The sequence below is a fragment of the Salvelinus sp. IW2-2015 genome, unplaced genomic scaffold (genome assembly GCF_002910315.2).
Source record: "Salvelinus sp. IW2-2015 unplaced genomic scaffold, ASM291031v2 Un_scaffold4634, whole genome shotgun sequence".
NCBI classification, from domain to species: Eukaryota; Metazoa; Chordata; class Actinopteri; order Salmoniformes; family Salmonidae; genus Salvelinus; species Salvelinus sp. IW2-2015.
In genome coordinates this window covers 43396-59928 of record NW_019945904.1, presented here as the reverse complement: position 1 = coordinate 59928, position 16533 = coordinate 43396, and the positions used below count along the sequence as shown (strand labels likewise).

The 16533-nt window shown below is 42.7% G+C and overlaps 2 protein-coding genes across 2 annotated transcripts in view; one reads left to right on the top strand and one right to left on the bottom strand.

Annotated features, from left to right (window-relative positions):
- LOC112077507 (actin remodeling regulator NHS) overlaps window positions 1-2223 on the top strand; it is a gene marked incomplete at its 5' end in the record, with an annotated part of 20153 nt that extends 17930 nt beyond the window's left edge. The window contains one exon of the mRNA XM_024144001.2: window positions 2086-2223. Within this exon, the coding sequence (XP_023999769.2) occupies window positions 2086-2223 (138 nt within the window). The remainder of the gene's footprint in view (window positions 1-2085) is intronic.
- Window positions 2224-7153: 4930 nt separating this feature from the next.
- Window positions 7154-11066, bottom strand: LOC112077506 (regulator of G-protein signaling 12). Its single transcript, XM_024144000.2, is given in 9 exon segments — window positions 7154-7210; window positions 7212-7295; window positions 8058-8255; window positions 9209-9435; window positions 9664-10051; window positions 10053-10261; window positions 10264-10410; window positions 10615-10782; window positions 10822-11066. Coding segments are annotated over 7 exon segments (1266 nt in total). The 5' UTR covers window positions 10367-10410; window positions 10615-10782; window positions 10822-11066.
- Between the last annotated feature and the right edge of the window lie 5467 nt (window positions 11067-16533).

Here is a 16533-nt window from a genome sequence, read left to right as displayed (position 1 = left end):
CCAGCAGCTGATTACGTATAGTATAATAATATTCTGGACCTTTACAAATATAGCACCAACACAGACAGCAGCTAATACTAGTGTGAATATGATTCTGGACCCATTTACGTCAGCACACAACCCAGGACCACCAGCTATTACTATTTAGAATTGATTCTGGACCTTTACAGATACAGCACCGACAACCCAGACCAGCAGCTATTCTATAGTAGAATATGATTTCTGACCTTTACAAGTACGCACGCAAACAGACACAGCTTACTTGTGGAAATATGATCTGGAACTTTACAGTACAGCACCCACACCAGACACAGCTATTACTATAGATAAATCTGATTCTGTAGCTTTACAATTTACGCACCAGCGCGCACGGCGCCACACACCACACACACACACCAATACTAACATAAGTACAACGGGTAGTGTGGATGCTAGCTTTACAATACAACTACTACCAGTACTTACTTACTAGAGAAAAGTTAGCCCAATACATCACTATAATCTGATGCTTACTTCAGAACTTCTACAACGGGACGACACACACACACACTACACACACACACCACACACAACACACACCATCACCACTCGACACACAACACACACACACACACACACTCACACCTCCATGACTACTGTATGAATTCTCTTACCTTTTTCTCTCCGTCTTCCCATTTCCACGTCTTTCCCGTGTCTGCTTGGGGTCTCGGAGTCCTTTCTCTGCCGGCCACGGACCCAAACAGACTTGTTAGCCACTCATCCTTCTGCGTGGCCGCCTGGAGAGGCTTGGGGCAGGGGCAGGTCCCGGCTGGTAGTGGAGCCCTGTAGCGATCGCGCAGGATCTTTGTTCATGGTAGTGGGAGGGTGCTACAGTATAGCCGATGACCAACCATCCGTTGACTCAGCTAGGACTCAATGATTCACTACCACAGCCCTGCTCTGTACCTGTGTTATGTCCCTGCCTGGCCTTGTTGTCTCCAGTCTTCTTCAGGACATTGGACTGGTAACCAGCGTTGAGACTGATGGTGCTAGGGTGGCTTGCTCCGCTCTCTCCCCCCGTACCTCCCCTATTCCCTGGGGGGTCTGTGAGTGAGGGAGGGAGGAAGGTGGGCCCCTCGAGGGGGGATGGCAGGGGGGGGTGGCAGGTAGCTGTTGTTGTGGTGAGGAGGAGGAGGGGACGGGTAGAGTGGGCCGGACGACACGGAGACTTGAGTTCCTAGCCCGGGGCCGAGGGAGGAGGAGGCCTGTCCAGTGGCGTTGGACCGGGGTTGTGATCTTATGGCTCCAGGTCGACCAATAAGACACGGTTTACTCTTCTCTTCTGCAGGAAGTTACCGATGCGCTGATCGCTGTTGCTACTGGTCTGTGGTTCTGTTTAATACAATAATACAATAATAATTAATAATACAATAACATAATGATAACAATAATAATAGATAATTAATAATACCAATAACAGATAATGTAACAATAATAATAATAATAATAAATAATAATAAATAATACTAATAACAATTAATGATACAAAATTATCATAATACTAATAACAAAATGGATAACAATTAATAGATAATATATAACAATAATGATACACAATAATAATAATAATAATCTATACAATAGATGATAACCAATATATAATAAACACCATAATAACATAATATAAAACAATTAATAATACTATAAATAATATAAGAATAATAATATCATTGAAAAGTGATGTAATAAAATACAATTTTGACCAGAAGTTCAAATACTTTCTCTGTGAAAATTATATATAACACTTTCTCTGTGCTGTTTGAGCTGTCTGGCTTATAACCCAATATAGGACCAATAAAAGTCCCAAACTGCAACCGGCCCACCGGGCACTCCAGACATCCGGAAAACAGGGTTAGTATTTAACATAAAGCCCTTGTCAAAGCTCTACTAAAGTACAAGACAGTAGAAAACAAAATCCTTTTGGAATTGAAGGTCAAAATAAACAAACAGATGGTAACAGAAGTCTACCTGCTGTGGGTCGTTGTCCGATCAACGAACGCGTCGCGCCCGGGACACCCTCAAATGTTCTCCCCATGTCCCGGATAGAGGACAGGACACAAACTGAAGCAGAGGCTGGGAGGTAGAGGGAGACTCCGACACCCGTCCAGTATCAGGATTCAGGAAGGACACTCAAACCCAAACCTCCTGGCCACACACATGACCATGGGAGGGAAGGAGCGGTAACTTTTACGTCCAATGGAACGGATTTACAACTGGTTAGTTCCAACCTCTGAAAACATATGTATTTGAGGCAGTATTTATGGTTGGTTTTTATCTATTTAGTGAATTACGTTGACAAAATATTCAGTTTACAGTCTGAGTCGTATCAAAAGAAAACAACTATGAATCCCCATTTAGCGTTTTTTTTCCTCCCCTTTTGTTGTGAAGAATTTAAAACCAGTAAGTTCTCTTTATCTACTGGAACAATTCAGTAAAGTCTCTTTATCTACTGGAACATGTCAGGGACCAGTAGTCCTCTTTATCTACTGGGAACATTCCAGGACCAGTAAGTCCTCTTTATCTACTGGGAACATTCCAGGACCAGTAAGTCCTCTTTATCTACTGGGAACATTACCAGGGACCAGTAGTCCTCTTTATCTACTGGAACATTCCAGGACCAGTAAGTCCTCTTTATCTACTGGGAACATTCCAGGACCAGTAAGTCCTCTTTATCTACTGGGAACATTCCAGGACTAGTAGCCCTCTTTATCTACTGGGAACATCCAGACAGTAGTCTCTTTATCTACTGGGAATTCCAGGACCAGTAAGTCCTCTTATCTACTGGAACATCAGACCAGTAAGTCCTCTTTATCTACTGGGAACATTCCAGGACCAGTAAGTCTCTTTATCTACTGGAACATTCCAGACAGAAGATCTTTATCCATGGGACATCCAGAACAGTAAGTCCTCTCTATCTATGGAACATCCAGGACGTAAACTCTTTATCACTAGACATTCCAGGACAGTAAGCCTCTTTATCTACTGGGAACATTCCAGGACTAGTAAGTCCTTTTATCTACTGGGAACATTCAGTAGTAAGCCGAGTCCTCTTTATCTACTGGGAACATTCCAGGACAGTAAGTCCTCTTTATCTACTGGGAACATTCCAGGACTAGTAAGACCTCTTTATCTACTGGGAACATTCCCAGTGAGTCTTCTTTATCTCTGGGAACATTCCAGGATAGTAATTCTCTTATCTACTGGGAACATTCAGGGACCAGTAAGTCCTTTTATCTACTGGACATTCCAGATCCAGTAAGTCCTCTTTACTACTGGGAACATTCCAGTAGTAGTCCTCTTTATCTATTGGGAACATTCCAGGACTAGTAAGTCCTCTTTATCTACTGGGAAACATTCCGGACCAGTAAGTCTCTTTATCTACTGGGAACATTCCAGGAAACCAGTAAGTCCTCTTTTATCTCTGGACATTCCAGACGCAGTAAGTCCTCTTTATCTACTGGGAACATTCCAGAACCAGTAAGTCCTCTTATCTACTAGGGAACATTTCCAGAACCGTATCTCTTTATCTACTGGGGAACATTCAGGAACCAGTAAGTCCTCTTTATCTACTGGGAAATTCAGTAAGTCTCTTTATCTACTGGAAAACATCCAGTAAGTCCTCTGTAATCTACTGGGAACATTCCAGGACCAGTAAGTCCTCTTTAATCTACTGGGAACATTCCAGGACCAGTAAACCTCTTTATCTACTGGAAGCATTCCAGGACAGTAAGTCCTCTTTATCTACTGGGACGACTTCCGAACGGACCAGTAAGTCCTCTTTAATCAACTGGGAACATTCCAGTAAGTCCTCTTTACTGGAACATTCCAGGACAGTAAGTCTCTTTATCTACTGGGGAACATTCCAGACCAGTAAGTCCTTTCTATCTACTGGGAACATTCCAGGACAGTAAGTCCTCTTTATCTACTGGGAAACATTCAGGACTATAAGTCCTTTTATCTTACTGGGAACATTCCAGTAAGTCTCTCTCTTATATCTACTGGGAACATTCCAGGACCAGTAAGTCCTCTTTATCTTACTGGGAACATTCCAGACTAGTAAGACCTCTTTATCTACTGGAACATTCCAGACTAGTCCCTCATTTATCTGACGGGAACATTCCAGGACAGTAAGTCCTCTTATCTACTGGGAACATCAGACCAGTAAGTCCTCTTTATCCTACTGGGAACTTCAGCCATAGTCCCTTTATCTACTGGGAACATTCCAGGACCAGTAAGTCCTTCATTATCTACTGGGAACATTCCAGACAGTAAGTCCTCTTATCTACTGGGAACTATTGCCAGGACTAGTAAGTCCTCTTTATCTACTGGAACATTCCAGGACCAGTAAGTCTCTTTATCTACTGGGAACATTCCAGGACCAAGTGAAGTCCTCTGTATCTACTGGGACATTCCAGGACAGTAAAGTCCTCTTTATCTACTGGGAACATTCCAGGACCAGTAAGTCCTCTTTATCTACTGGGAACATTCCAGGACCAGTAAGTCCTCTTTATCTACTGGGAACATTCCAGGACAGTAAGTTCCTCTTATCTACTGGGAACATTCCAGGACCAGTAAGTCCTCTTTATCTTACTGGGAACATTCAGGACCAGTAAGTCCTCTTTATCTACTGGGAACATTCCAGACCAGTAAGTCCTCTTTATCTACTGGGAATTCAGGAACGGCAGTAAGTCTCTGTATCTCTGCGGAACATTCCAGGACAGTAAGTCCTCTTTATCTACTGAGGACATTCTCAGGACTAAGTAGCCTCTTATATATCTGGGAACTCTCAGGACGAGTAATCCTCTTTATTCATGGGAACATTCCAGAAACCGTAATCCTCTTTTCTACTGGAACATTCCAAGACAGTAGTCCTCTTTATCTACTGCGGACACATTCAGGACAGTCAGTAGCTTTATCTACTGGGCAACCAATTCCAGGATACAGTAAGTCCTCTTTATCTAGCTGGAACATTCCAGACGGAGTAGACCTCTTTATCTTACTGGGAAATTCCAGGACCAGTTAAGTCACTTCTTTATCTAGCTGGGACCATCCAGAACCAGTTAATCCGTTCTTTTATCTACTGGGAACATTCCCAGTAAGGACTCTTTTACTTACCGGGAACATTCCCAGGAACAGTAATCCTCTATTATTACTGGGAAAAAAACATTCCAGGCTAGTAAGGCCTCTGTATCTGACTGGACTTCCAGGACAGTAAAGTCCTCGTTTATCTACTGGAAAATTCCAGGACCAGTAAGATCCTCTTATCATACTGGAACACTCAGACAGTTAAGTCCTCTTTATCTATGGAAACATTCCAGGACCAGTAAGTCCTCTTTATCTGACTGGAACATTCCGAGGACCAGTTAAGTCCTCTTTATCTACTAGGGAAACATTTTTCCAGGACCAGTTTAAGTCCTCTTTACCTACGGGAACATCCAGGACCAGTAGATAATCTTTATCTACTGGACATTCCAGACAGTAAAGTCCTCTATTATTCTATGGGAACATTCAGGACCAGTAAGTCCTCTTTATCTATGGGGAAACATTCCAGACCAGTAAGTCCTCTTCTATCTACTGGAACATTCCAGGACAGTAAGCCTCCTTTATCTACTGGGAACATTCCGAACCAGTAAAGTCCTCTTTACCTACTGGGAACATTCCAGACCAGTAAGTACTCTTTATCTACTGGGACCATTCAAGGACCAGTAAGTCCTCAGTTATCATACTGGAACATTCCAGGACCAGTAAGTTCTCTTTATTCTACTGGGAAGATTCGGACCAGTAGTCCTCTTTAAGGTAAGCTGGAACATTCCCGAGACCAGTAGTCCTCTTTGATCTACTGGACATTCCAGGACCGTAAGTCGGTGGTTGTCTAACCAGGGAACATTCCAGACCGAGTAATCCTCTTATCTACTGGGAAGCATCCAGGCCAGGTAAGTCCCTTTTATCTACGGGAACATTCCAGGCCAGTACAGTACTCTGTATCTGACTGGGAACATTCCAGGACCAGTAAGTCCTCTTTATTTACTGCGGAACATTCCGAGGACCATAAGTCCTCTTTATGCTAACTGGGAACATTCCGAGGACCAGTAAGTCCTCTTATCTACTGGGAACATAGCAGGGAAACAGTAGACCATTTGTCGTACTGATAGGATCACGCTTCTCCATTTAAATCTTACCTTAAAATGATAATTATTTCACAGATAGCTGACGACAGAGCTCTTAGGAGATATTAACACCAACGGCTCCAAATATTGAGGCGTCTTATTCTAATGCATTACCCAATAAAAGCATTACAATCACAGATTAGGCACAGTCATCATCGATGTAACATGTCAGGCTCACATCATGAAATGATATTGAGACAAATTACAGACAGTAACCCATACAAGTAAGCAAATTAGAGTAAATGATTGAAATCAAATGTATTTCAATATGACTGTAATAGTCCTACAGCTGGTGTAATTTATATTTTATACAGTCATCTGGGTGTTCATTTTAAGCTTATTTATACGTTAGCTTGTTTATCAATTGCAAAGGAATTGCAACTGGTATTTTTTTGTCAAGTTTGTTCTGAAGTTAATCAAGCGGTCAAGAGCAGACTGATAAACCCATGTGATTCTATGATTTATGGAGTCTTCTGGTATTAAATGACGCAGAGGGCAAAAAAAAAAGCGATCGAACTACACACTCAGGCTGTCGACGGTGTCTGAGGGCAGGCGGTTGATTACGTCTGTTTCAAAGTGCAACGTTGGTCATAACGAATGGTTTGGGAAACAGCTGTGGAGATTTAAGGAAGCTCCTACGAGGTTCTAACATGAAGTTAGCCTTAAGATGCTTTTGGGAAACGGGCCCCAGACTAGTAGGACCCCTCAAAATATTTCAAAATAACTTCTTAAGTTTCGGGAAATTGGTTGTTTGTAAATGTTAAAAATATCTGTCGTTTGAATATGGATGTATTATTAGCTGAGAGGTCATATGAAACAGTCTTCTTATGACCTTTTGTCCCAACCTACCTGGTGATGACAGAGTCTCGTGTCGACTATGAAACGTGACAGGAAGTCGCTCAGCCCGCCCTCTTCCTCCCGGTTACCTTGCCAAGTGACCGTCGTCGTCATGGGTGCCTGCATGTAGACCAGTGCCGAAAGAAGCGTCGGTCGTCGGGGCAACAGCGCGCTGAAGGCTAGCTTCTCGGCGGGGTAGGTAGCAAGGACCTGTCTCCTGTCACTGCACAGCCGCACACAATCGTGCATCACCTGTGAAGAACAACATGTAACAGAGATACAACCCCTTCTATTTTAGAGACACGCCGTCCTCTAGTCCAAGAAGAAGAACACTTTATTGTCTCCCGAGGAAACAGATTGTTTGTTTTTGCAACAACGACCCGAGACCCACCCACAGGTTAGAGCACAGGGTCAAAGTATAATTTAGTGATATGACATCTAAACATCTCAATGAGCCAACTATATGGCATCTAAACATCTCAATGAACCAACCCAAACCAACCAACCATTCAATCAATGAACCAACCCAAACCAACCAACCATTCAATCAATGAACCAACCCAAACCAACCAACCAACCAACCATTCAATCAATAAACCAACCAACCCACCAATCAATTAACCAATCAACCAACCATTCAATCAATAAACCAATCCACCAATCCACCAACTAACCAACCAACCATTCAATCAGTAAACCAACCCACCAATCAACTAACCAACCATTCAATCAGTAAACCAACCCACCAATCAACTAACAAATCCACCAACCATTCAATCAGTAAACCAACCCACCAATCAACTAACCAACCAACCATTKAATCAATAAACCAATCCACCAAATCAACCAACTATTCAATCAATAAACCAACCAATCAACTAACCAACCATTCAATAAACCAACCAACCCACCAATCACCAGCTAATCAATCAATCAACTAACCAACTAACGATTCAATCAATAAACCAACTAACCCACCAACCAACCATTGAATCAATCCAAAGCGAGCCGTACCTTCATGAGGACCAGGGAGTGTATCTTCTGTTCAGCCCTGAGTCGTCTCATGCTTCCTCTGATGGCCTGCAGACTGTCACTCTCCAGACTAGCTCCTGTGGAGGCCAGCTCTATGGAGCCCAGGTACCCTACCATCATACCCACGTTCAGGATACCCTCACTGGGCTCCAGGCAGAAGTCCTCCCCTTCCACCTCCACCTGGAAGGAGAGACAAAACATATTGTAAAAACATTACTACAACATTCACTGATGTAAAACCTAGCTGATAATGTAGCTGTGTGGGTATTAAACCTAGCTGATAATGTAGCTGTGTGGGTATTATAATTAAAGCTAGCTTGATAATGTAGCTGTGTGGGTATCAAACCTAGCTGATAATGTAGCTGTGTGGTTATCAACCTAGCTGATAATGTAGCTGTGTGGTGTATCAACCTAGCTGATAATGTAGCTGTGTGGTTATCAACCTAGCTGATAATGTAGCTGTGTGGTACAAACCTAGCTGATAATGTAGCTGTGTGGTTATCAAAACAGCTGATAATGTAGCTGTGTGGGTATCAAACCTAGCTGATAATGTAGCTGTGTGGTTATCAAACCTAGCTGATAATGTAGCTGTGTGGTTATCAACCTAGCTGATAATGTAGCTGTGTGGTTATCAACCTAGCTGATAATGTAGCTGTGTGGTTATCACCTAGCTGATAATGTAGCTGTGTGTGTACAAACCTAGCTGATAATGTAGCTGTGGTGGTTAAACCAGCTGATAATGTAGCTGTGTGGGTATCAAACCTAGCTGATAATGTAGCTGTGTGGTTATCAACCTAGCTGATAATGTAGCTGTGTGGGTTATCACCTAGCTGATAATGTAGCTGTTGGTTATCAACCTAGCTGATAATGTAGCTGTGTTGGTTATCAACCTAGCTGATAATGTAGCTGTGTGTGTACCGAAACTAGCTGATAATGTGTTTGTTTGGCTCCGGTCAACAGTAATGCACTATACAGGGAACATAGTGCCTTTTGGACAAATCCACACACAGAAGAAACCCACAGCGACACCGCACACAGCACACACACACACATAGAACCACACACACACACACACACACACACACACACACACACACACACACACACACACACACACACACACACACACACACCTGGAGCTCTGCCTCCTGCAGATGGAGCCCGTCCAGGAACACTGAGTCGTCGGCCATCAGAACCCTGTCCATCTCCTCCTCAGAGAGCAGGTTGGGGTTGCTGTGGGAACGGCCCCGGCCCTTATGGTACGGGGAGAACTCTGGCTCTGACAGGGGCCTCGCAGGCTTGGCCGACGCAGACGAGGAAGAGGAGACACGGGGAGGAGGAGGAGGAGCGATGACCCTGTCTTTAGGATTAGGTTTAGGGTTAGTTTATTTGAGCATGGTGGTACATTARMCAGAAAKACACATAAAYGGKCAGTTTACCAGACACAGATTAAGCCMAGTTAGTCCTGYACWAAAAAGCARTTTCAATTGAGAATCTCCATTAAACTGTGTCCGGGAAACCAGCCCAAAATGTGATGTYATGCAGTATATTAAAAACCCCTGCTACATTAGAACAGGTAGATGGRTACCTTTCTCTGAGCTGCTGGAGGAGTGTGAAGAGTTGTCAAAGATCATGTTGAATATTCCTCCAGACTGCATCTCCGCCACCACCCTCTCTGCCCTGTTAATACCCAGGGTCTTAGAGTCCAGCTTGGGCTTGAACCAACCACCTCCTCCTCCTCCACCGCCGCCGGCGGCGCCGTTACCACGAGAACCCGGCTTCACGTTTTTGTTGTTTCCGCCGCCGCTGCTGTTGTTATGGAAACCACACAACTCCTCGTCGCTGGAGCACGAGTCCGCGGCGGCTGCCGCTCCTCCGGCTGGACTTCCTGAATTGTTTCCGTGGCGACGGTTGCGGTTGGTACCACCGTGTCCGTGACGACGGCCTCCCCGGTCTCCCTCGGCGACGACCAGGTGGCAGAACCCCCGTGCATCGGCCAATCAGCTTGACGACGTCCTCGTGCGAAGCCTTGGAGACGTTTATGTCGTTCACCGACAGGATGTGGTCACCGGAGCGGAGACCCACGTAGTCCGCCGGACTTCCTTTTAGAATGCAGTTGAGGACACAGGGGCCCTGGCCAGAGAGGGTGAACCCATACCCTGACCTCCCGCGGGCCACCTCCACCCCCGGATACGCCCACCCTGGTGGGGGTGAGGAGGCGAGGGTAAGGTTGTGAGACCCCCATGTCCTCCATGACGTCTCTTGGACGAGGTGTCCGTCTGTCTGAACATTGTTTGACTCTTGTTGTTCTGTTATTCAATGTAATTTATCCAACCTTATGTTATCAGGTAACTTGACTGATGTTATTATCCAACCTTATGTCCTAGGTACGGTTGACTGGTGTTATTTATCCAACCTTATGTTACCAGGTAAGTTGACTGGTGTTATTTATCCAACCCTTATGTTACCAGGTAAGTTGACTGATGTATTTATCCAACCTTATGTTACCAGGTAAGTTGACTGGTGTTATTTATCCAACCCTTATGTTACCAGGTAAGTTGACTGATGTTATTTATCTAACCCTTATGTTACCAGGTAAGTTGACTGATGTATTTATCCAACCCTTATGTTACCAGGTAAGTTGACTGGTGTTATTTATCCAACCCTTATGTTACCAGGTAAGTTGACTGGTGTTATTTATCCAACCCTTAGTTACCAGGTAAGTTGACTGGTGTATTTATCCAACCTTATGTTACCAGGTAAGTTGACTGGTGTTATTTATCAACCCTTATGTTACCAGGTAAGTTGACTGGTGTTATTTATCCAACCCTTATGTTACCAGGTAAGTTGACTGGTGTTATTTATCCAACCCTTATGTTACCAGGTAAGTTGACTGTGTTATTTATCCAACCCTTATGTTACCAGTAAGTTGACTGGTGTTATTTATCCAACCCTTATGTACCGGTAAGTTGACTGGTGTTATTTATCCAACCCTTAGTTACCAGGTAATTGACTGGTGTTATTTATCTAACCCTTATGTACCAGGTAAGTTGACTGGTGTTTTTATCCACCCTTATGTTACAGGTACGTTGACTGGTGTTATTTACCAACCTTATGTTACCAGGTGTTGACTGGTGTTATTTATCTAACCCTTATGTTACCAGGTAAGTTGACTGAGAACATATTGTAATGTGGGCCTAGAACAACAACCAGGGAAGAGGAAGAGGTTGAAACGACTGATTTGAGTTTTGTGGTCTCAATTCCATTCAATGAGCTTTGCTGGCATGGTAAGTCAATGAGATTTATTGTGAAAGAGAACTGTTGTTTCTTTTGATGAGCTTAATGTCTCTCCTCTCCTCCCTTCTTCTCTATCCTCTCTCTCTCGTTCCACTGTCAAGGACTGTCTGTCTCCCTCTAAGGCTTTTCCTCTGTCTCTCCTTCTAGTATTTAGGGCTTTCTAAAAATGTGTCAGGAGAGTGAGAGCATGACGTCAGCCCCGCCACTCCAACGCCAGCCCTGCCATGCTGGTGCCACTCTCTGAGGATGATGTGACTTGTCACAGGTCAGGCAGGGGTCACCTACGGAGAGACAGGAGGGACAAACAGCACCAAGGACTCATTGTGAGTGATGGTAGCCAATACAACACCACAGAGGACGGAGACAATAGAACAACAATCAAAGTCACATGCCTGAAAGGAACACATCTGAGTCAGCACAGTACCATTGGGTTGGTAGCAGTGTTTCCCTAACCTCTCCTTGGTACCCCAGCTCTTCACAGTACCATTGGGTTGGTAGCAGTGTTTCCCTAACCTCTCCTTGAGTACCTCCAGCTCACTTGGATGAGTACCCCAGCCCACACTAATTGGATGTGTTGCAGTTTATTTTTTTTTAGCCAATGAAGGTCTTGGTGCTTAGTTGACCAGTAGAATAGCACTGTAATACATCAAATAAGTTGAACGGTTGGGGGTACTCAACGAGACGTTTGGGAAGCACTGTCTTACAGCCATGCAGGAAAGAAGAGAAGGTTCCCCAAGTGTACACTCCATCAAGAAGTCATATAAAGGAAATAACTATGAGATAAATAAACACCAAAGTAATTTTAAACGCAATGCCATGTAGAATGCCAAGGAAGGAATACTGCGTTCTACAACAGCCCTTGGTGAACGAATGCACCTCAACCACTGGCACAAAACCACACCTGCCCGTGGGTGGGGTTAGAAYACGCATTGCATTGTCCAATGGGAAGGATGATTTCAAAACCGAGGGCGGTAACTCGCGACTCACCTTTCCACAGGTGTTGAAGACAGGAGGTCATACAGTTGCGTAGCAACAAGAGAGCCTCCTGTCCTCACCCTCTAGCTAACTACCTATGTTTGCTAACTGCTGATAAACGTACAAGTGAGCTAAACTTAGTCAAAGAGAGACCTAGCGAAGCTTAGCAGCTTGTTTGCATGAGAGGACGAGAATACAGAGCTAACTTAGTTAACGTTAGCTGACTACAGTAGCTAGCTAGGTAGCCATAGCAAGCGTATCTAACAAACTAAGATGATAACGAAAAATTACAAGTTGTTAATTGTATCACTAGCACTGCACTGTCGTAATTTAGGCTTCAGTCTTTGTGTTTATAATGAATATAAAGATAGTTTACAAACTTTGTAATTATTGTCCGTAAATTGCTGGTCAAAAATCCATACACCTAGAAAGTGCATCCACCCGTGCTTAACTACTGACCCGCCTCCGTTTTTCAGAATCTTGTAATGTCAACGAGTAACCATGTCAACGATAGTGTACACGAAACTTTTCTGTCCTGTCATTGGTTTACATGGCTGTCAATTATAGTCAGAACTGTTTGCCGAATGTACAAKAAAAAAACTATCTAGAATGATTAAAGTTTGATTGAGAATCGGCTAGCAACAAAAGTATAGTATGCTACAGGTGGCCGAATTCAAATCAAATGTTAACACCCCAGATCCCAGGTCCAAACCCCAGATCCAGATCCCAGACACAGATCCCAGGTCCAGACCCCAGACCCCAGGTCGAGATCCCAGACACCAGGTCCAGACCCCAGGTCCAGATCCCAGACACCAGGTCCAGACCCCAGATCCCAGACCCCAGGTCCAGATCTCAGACCACAGGTCCAGATCCCAGGTCCAGACCCCAGACACCAGGTCCAACACCAGGTTCCAGATCCCAGACCCCGGTCCAGGTCCAGACCCTAGACACCAGGTCACATAACTAGTCTATTCCATAGTATGCATTCTATTTGTATGCTTGTTGTGACTGACTGTATGCATCAGTCATCAGATGATATATTATTTTATCAATGTAATAACATTCTCAAGGATGTTACAGATGACTAGAGAGGATGTTACAGAGATAGACTAGAGAGGATGTTACACAGATAGACTAGAGAGGATGTTACAACCAGATTAGACTAGAGAGGATGTTACAGAGATAGACTAGAGAGGATGTTACACAGATAGACTAGAGAGGATGCTACACAGATAGACTAGAGAGGATGTTACACAGATAGACTAGAGAGGATGTTACATAGATAGACTAGAGAGGATGTTACACAGATAGACTAGGAGGATGTTACATAGATAGACTAGAGAGGATGTTACACAGATAGACTAGAGAGGATGTTACACAGATAGACTAGAGAGGATGTTTACACAGATAGACTAGAGAGGATGTTACAAGAATAGACTAGAAGATGTTACAGAGATAGACTAGAGAGGATGTTACAGATAGACTAGAGAGGATGTACACAGATAGACTAGAGAGGATGTTACACAGATAGACTAGAGAGATGTTCACAGATAGACTAGAGAGGATGTTACACAGATAGACTAGAGAGGATGTTACACAGATAGACTAGAGAGGATGTTACACAGATAGACTAGAGAGGATGTTACACAGAAGACTAGAAGAGGATGTTACACAGATAGACTAGAGGGATGTTACTCTCTCCCCTTCTGTCTCTTTCTCTTCCCTCTCTCTCTCCCTCTCCCCCCCTCTCTACCTCTCTCTGAGGAGTTGGTTAGACATACACCATGTCCATGTGGAACTTCACCATACTTGTTCTTTCAGCTGGGCGGACGCATTTAAATCCTCAGACAGATACTTCCATGACCTCTGTGCTGATTGACTGTCTGTGTGTCTGGGACCGGCTGGAAGCGGCTGTGGTACAGTAGGCTATTCCCAGAGTGACTATCAGTCAGCTATTTATGGGAGATCGACACGGACTGTCTACGGATTTATAAGATGCATGCATGATGATGAATGGACATTTATGGGGATGTTTTTACCTCAGAAAAAGGCGGTAGTTGATAAAAATATGTTAAGTTATTAAACACAATATATAAATTAGAACAACATGTGTGATATCTGTTACTGTTTTATCAGTTCCATCATCAGTAACCACCAGTTGTCATATCAAGTATTACTGTCAGGTTATATTATCTCCATCAGTATTACTGTCAGGTTATATTATCTCCATCATCAGTATTACTGTCAGGTTATATTATCTCTATCATCAGTATTACTGTCAGGTTATATAATCCCCATCATCAGTATTACTGTCAGGTTATATTATCTCCATCGTCAGTATTACTGTCAGGTTATATTTCTCCATCATCAGTATTACTGTCAGGTTATATTATCTCCATCATCAGTATTACTGTCAGGTTATATTATCTCATCAGTATTACTGTCAGGTTATATTATCTCCATCATCAGTATTACTACCAGGTTATATTATCTCCATCATCAGTATTACTACCAGGTTATATTATCTCCATCATCAGTATTACTGTCAGGTTATATTATCTCCATCATCAGTATTACTGTCAGGTTATATTTACTCCATCATCAGTATTACTGTCAGGTTATATTATCTCCATCATCAGTATTACTGTCAGGTTATATTATCTCCCTATCAGTATTACTGTCAGGTTATATTATCTCCATCATCAGTATTACTGTCAGGTTATATTATCTCCATCATCGTATTACTGTCAGTTATATTACTCCATCATCAGTATTACTGTCAGTTATATTATCTCCATCATCAGTATTACTGTCAGGTTATATTATCTCCATCATCAGTATTACTGTCAGGTTATATTATCGTCCGTATCAGTATTACTGTCAGGTTATATTATCTCCATCATCAGTATTACTGTCAGGTTATATTATCTCCATCAGCAGTATTACTGTCAGGTTATATTATCTCCATCAGCAGTATTAGTGTCAGGTTATATTATCTCCATCATCAGTATTACTGTCAGGTTATATATCTCCATCATCAGTATTACTGTCAGGTTATATTATCGCCCGTATCAGTATTACTGTCAGGTTATATTATCTCCATCATCAGTATTACTGTCAGGTTATATTATCTCCATCAGCAGTATTACTGTCAGGTAATATTATCTCCATCAGCAGTATTACTGTCAGGTATATTATCTCCATATCAGTATTACTGTCAGGTTATATTATCTCCATCAGCAGTATTACTGTCAGGTTATATTATCTCCATTATCAGTATTACTGTCAGGTTATATTATCTCCATCATCAGTATTACTGTCAGGTTATATTATCTCCATCATCAGTATTACTGTCAGGTTATATTATCTCCATCATTAGTATTACTGTCAGGTTATATTATCTCCATCATCAGTATTACTGTCAGGTTATATTTATCTCCATCATTAGTATTACTGTCAGGTTATATTATCTCCATCATCAGTATTACTGTCAGGTTATATTATCTCGTCATCGGTAACTACCAGTTGCTCCCAATACTCCAGACCAGTACCACCCCTCCCGTCCTCCCCAAACATACACACACCTACCTCCTTTTAAGTCTCTCTTCAGCAGCTGGTAGTGAGTGGTCTTTCCTTTGTTTACAGTGCTTACTGCTAACCTAACCATGGATCGGACTGAACGTAATCGGGTCCGCATTTATGAACTGTAAGCAATTTTAAACACTTTTTTAAAACTAAATAGCCAGCTAGTTACATAGCCACGGTGAACTTCTCCATATGGATTTAAGTTTTTCAATTTATGGCTAACAAATGCATTGGCCAGGTGGTGGATTGAGGAAATTGAGCAGAGAAAAAACAAACGTTTAAGTTAACGTTATAGCTATTATATTTAGTTAGTTAATTAGCTACACGCATTGTATATTACTAGATGTAAACAGTAACAACATAGATTAGCAGAATTAGCCATCTGGCTAGCGAATAAACTAGGCTGAACCGGTAGCTAACCATGACAACTGACCGTTACACTTTAGCCAGCTGTTCTCATCGCCTTGGAAAACAATGTATAGCTTTTCTCCTCTGTATCGTCTGCAAACACATTCCGGAGAATGTACGGTCTTGTGTAGTCTTTACTATAATTGTGTGTGAAAGATATAACCTTTGGGTGAATGTCATTTTCTTATTAAAC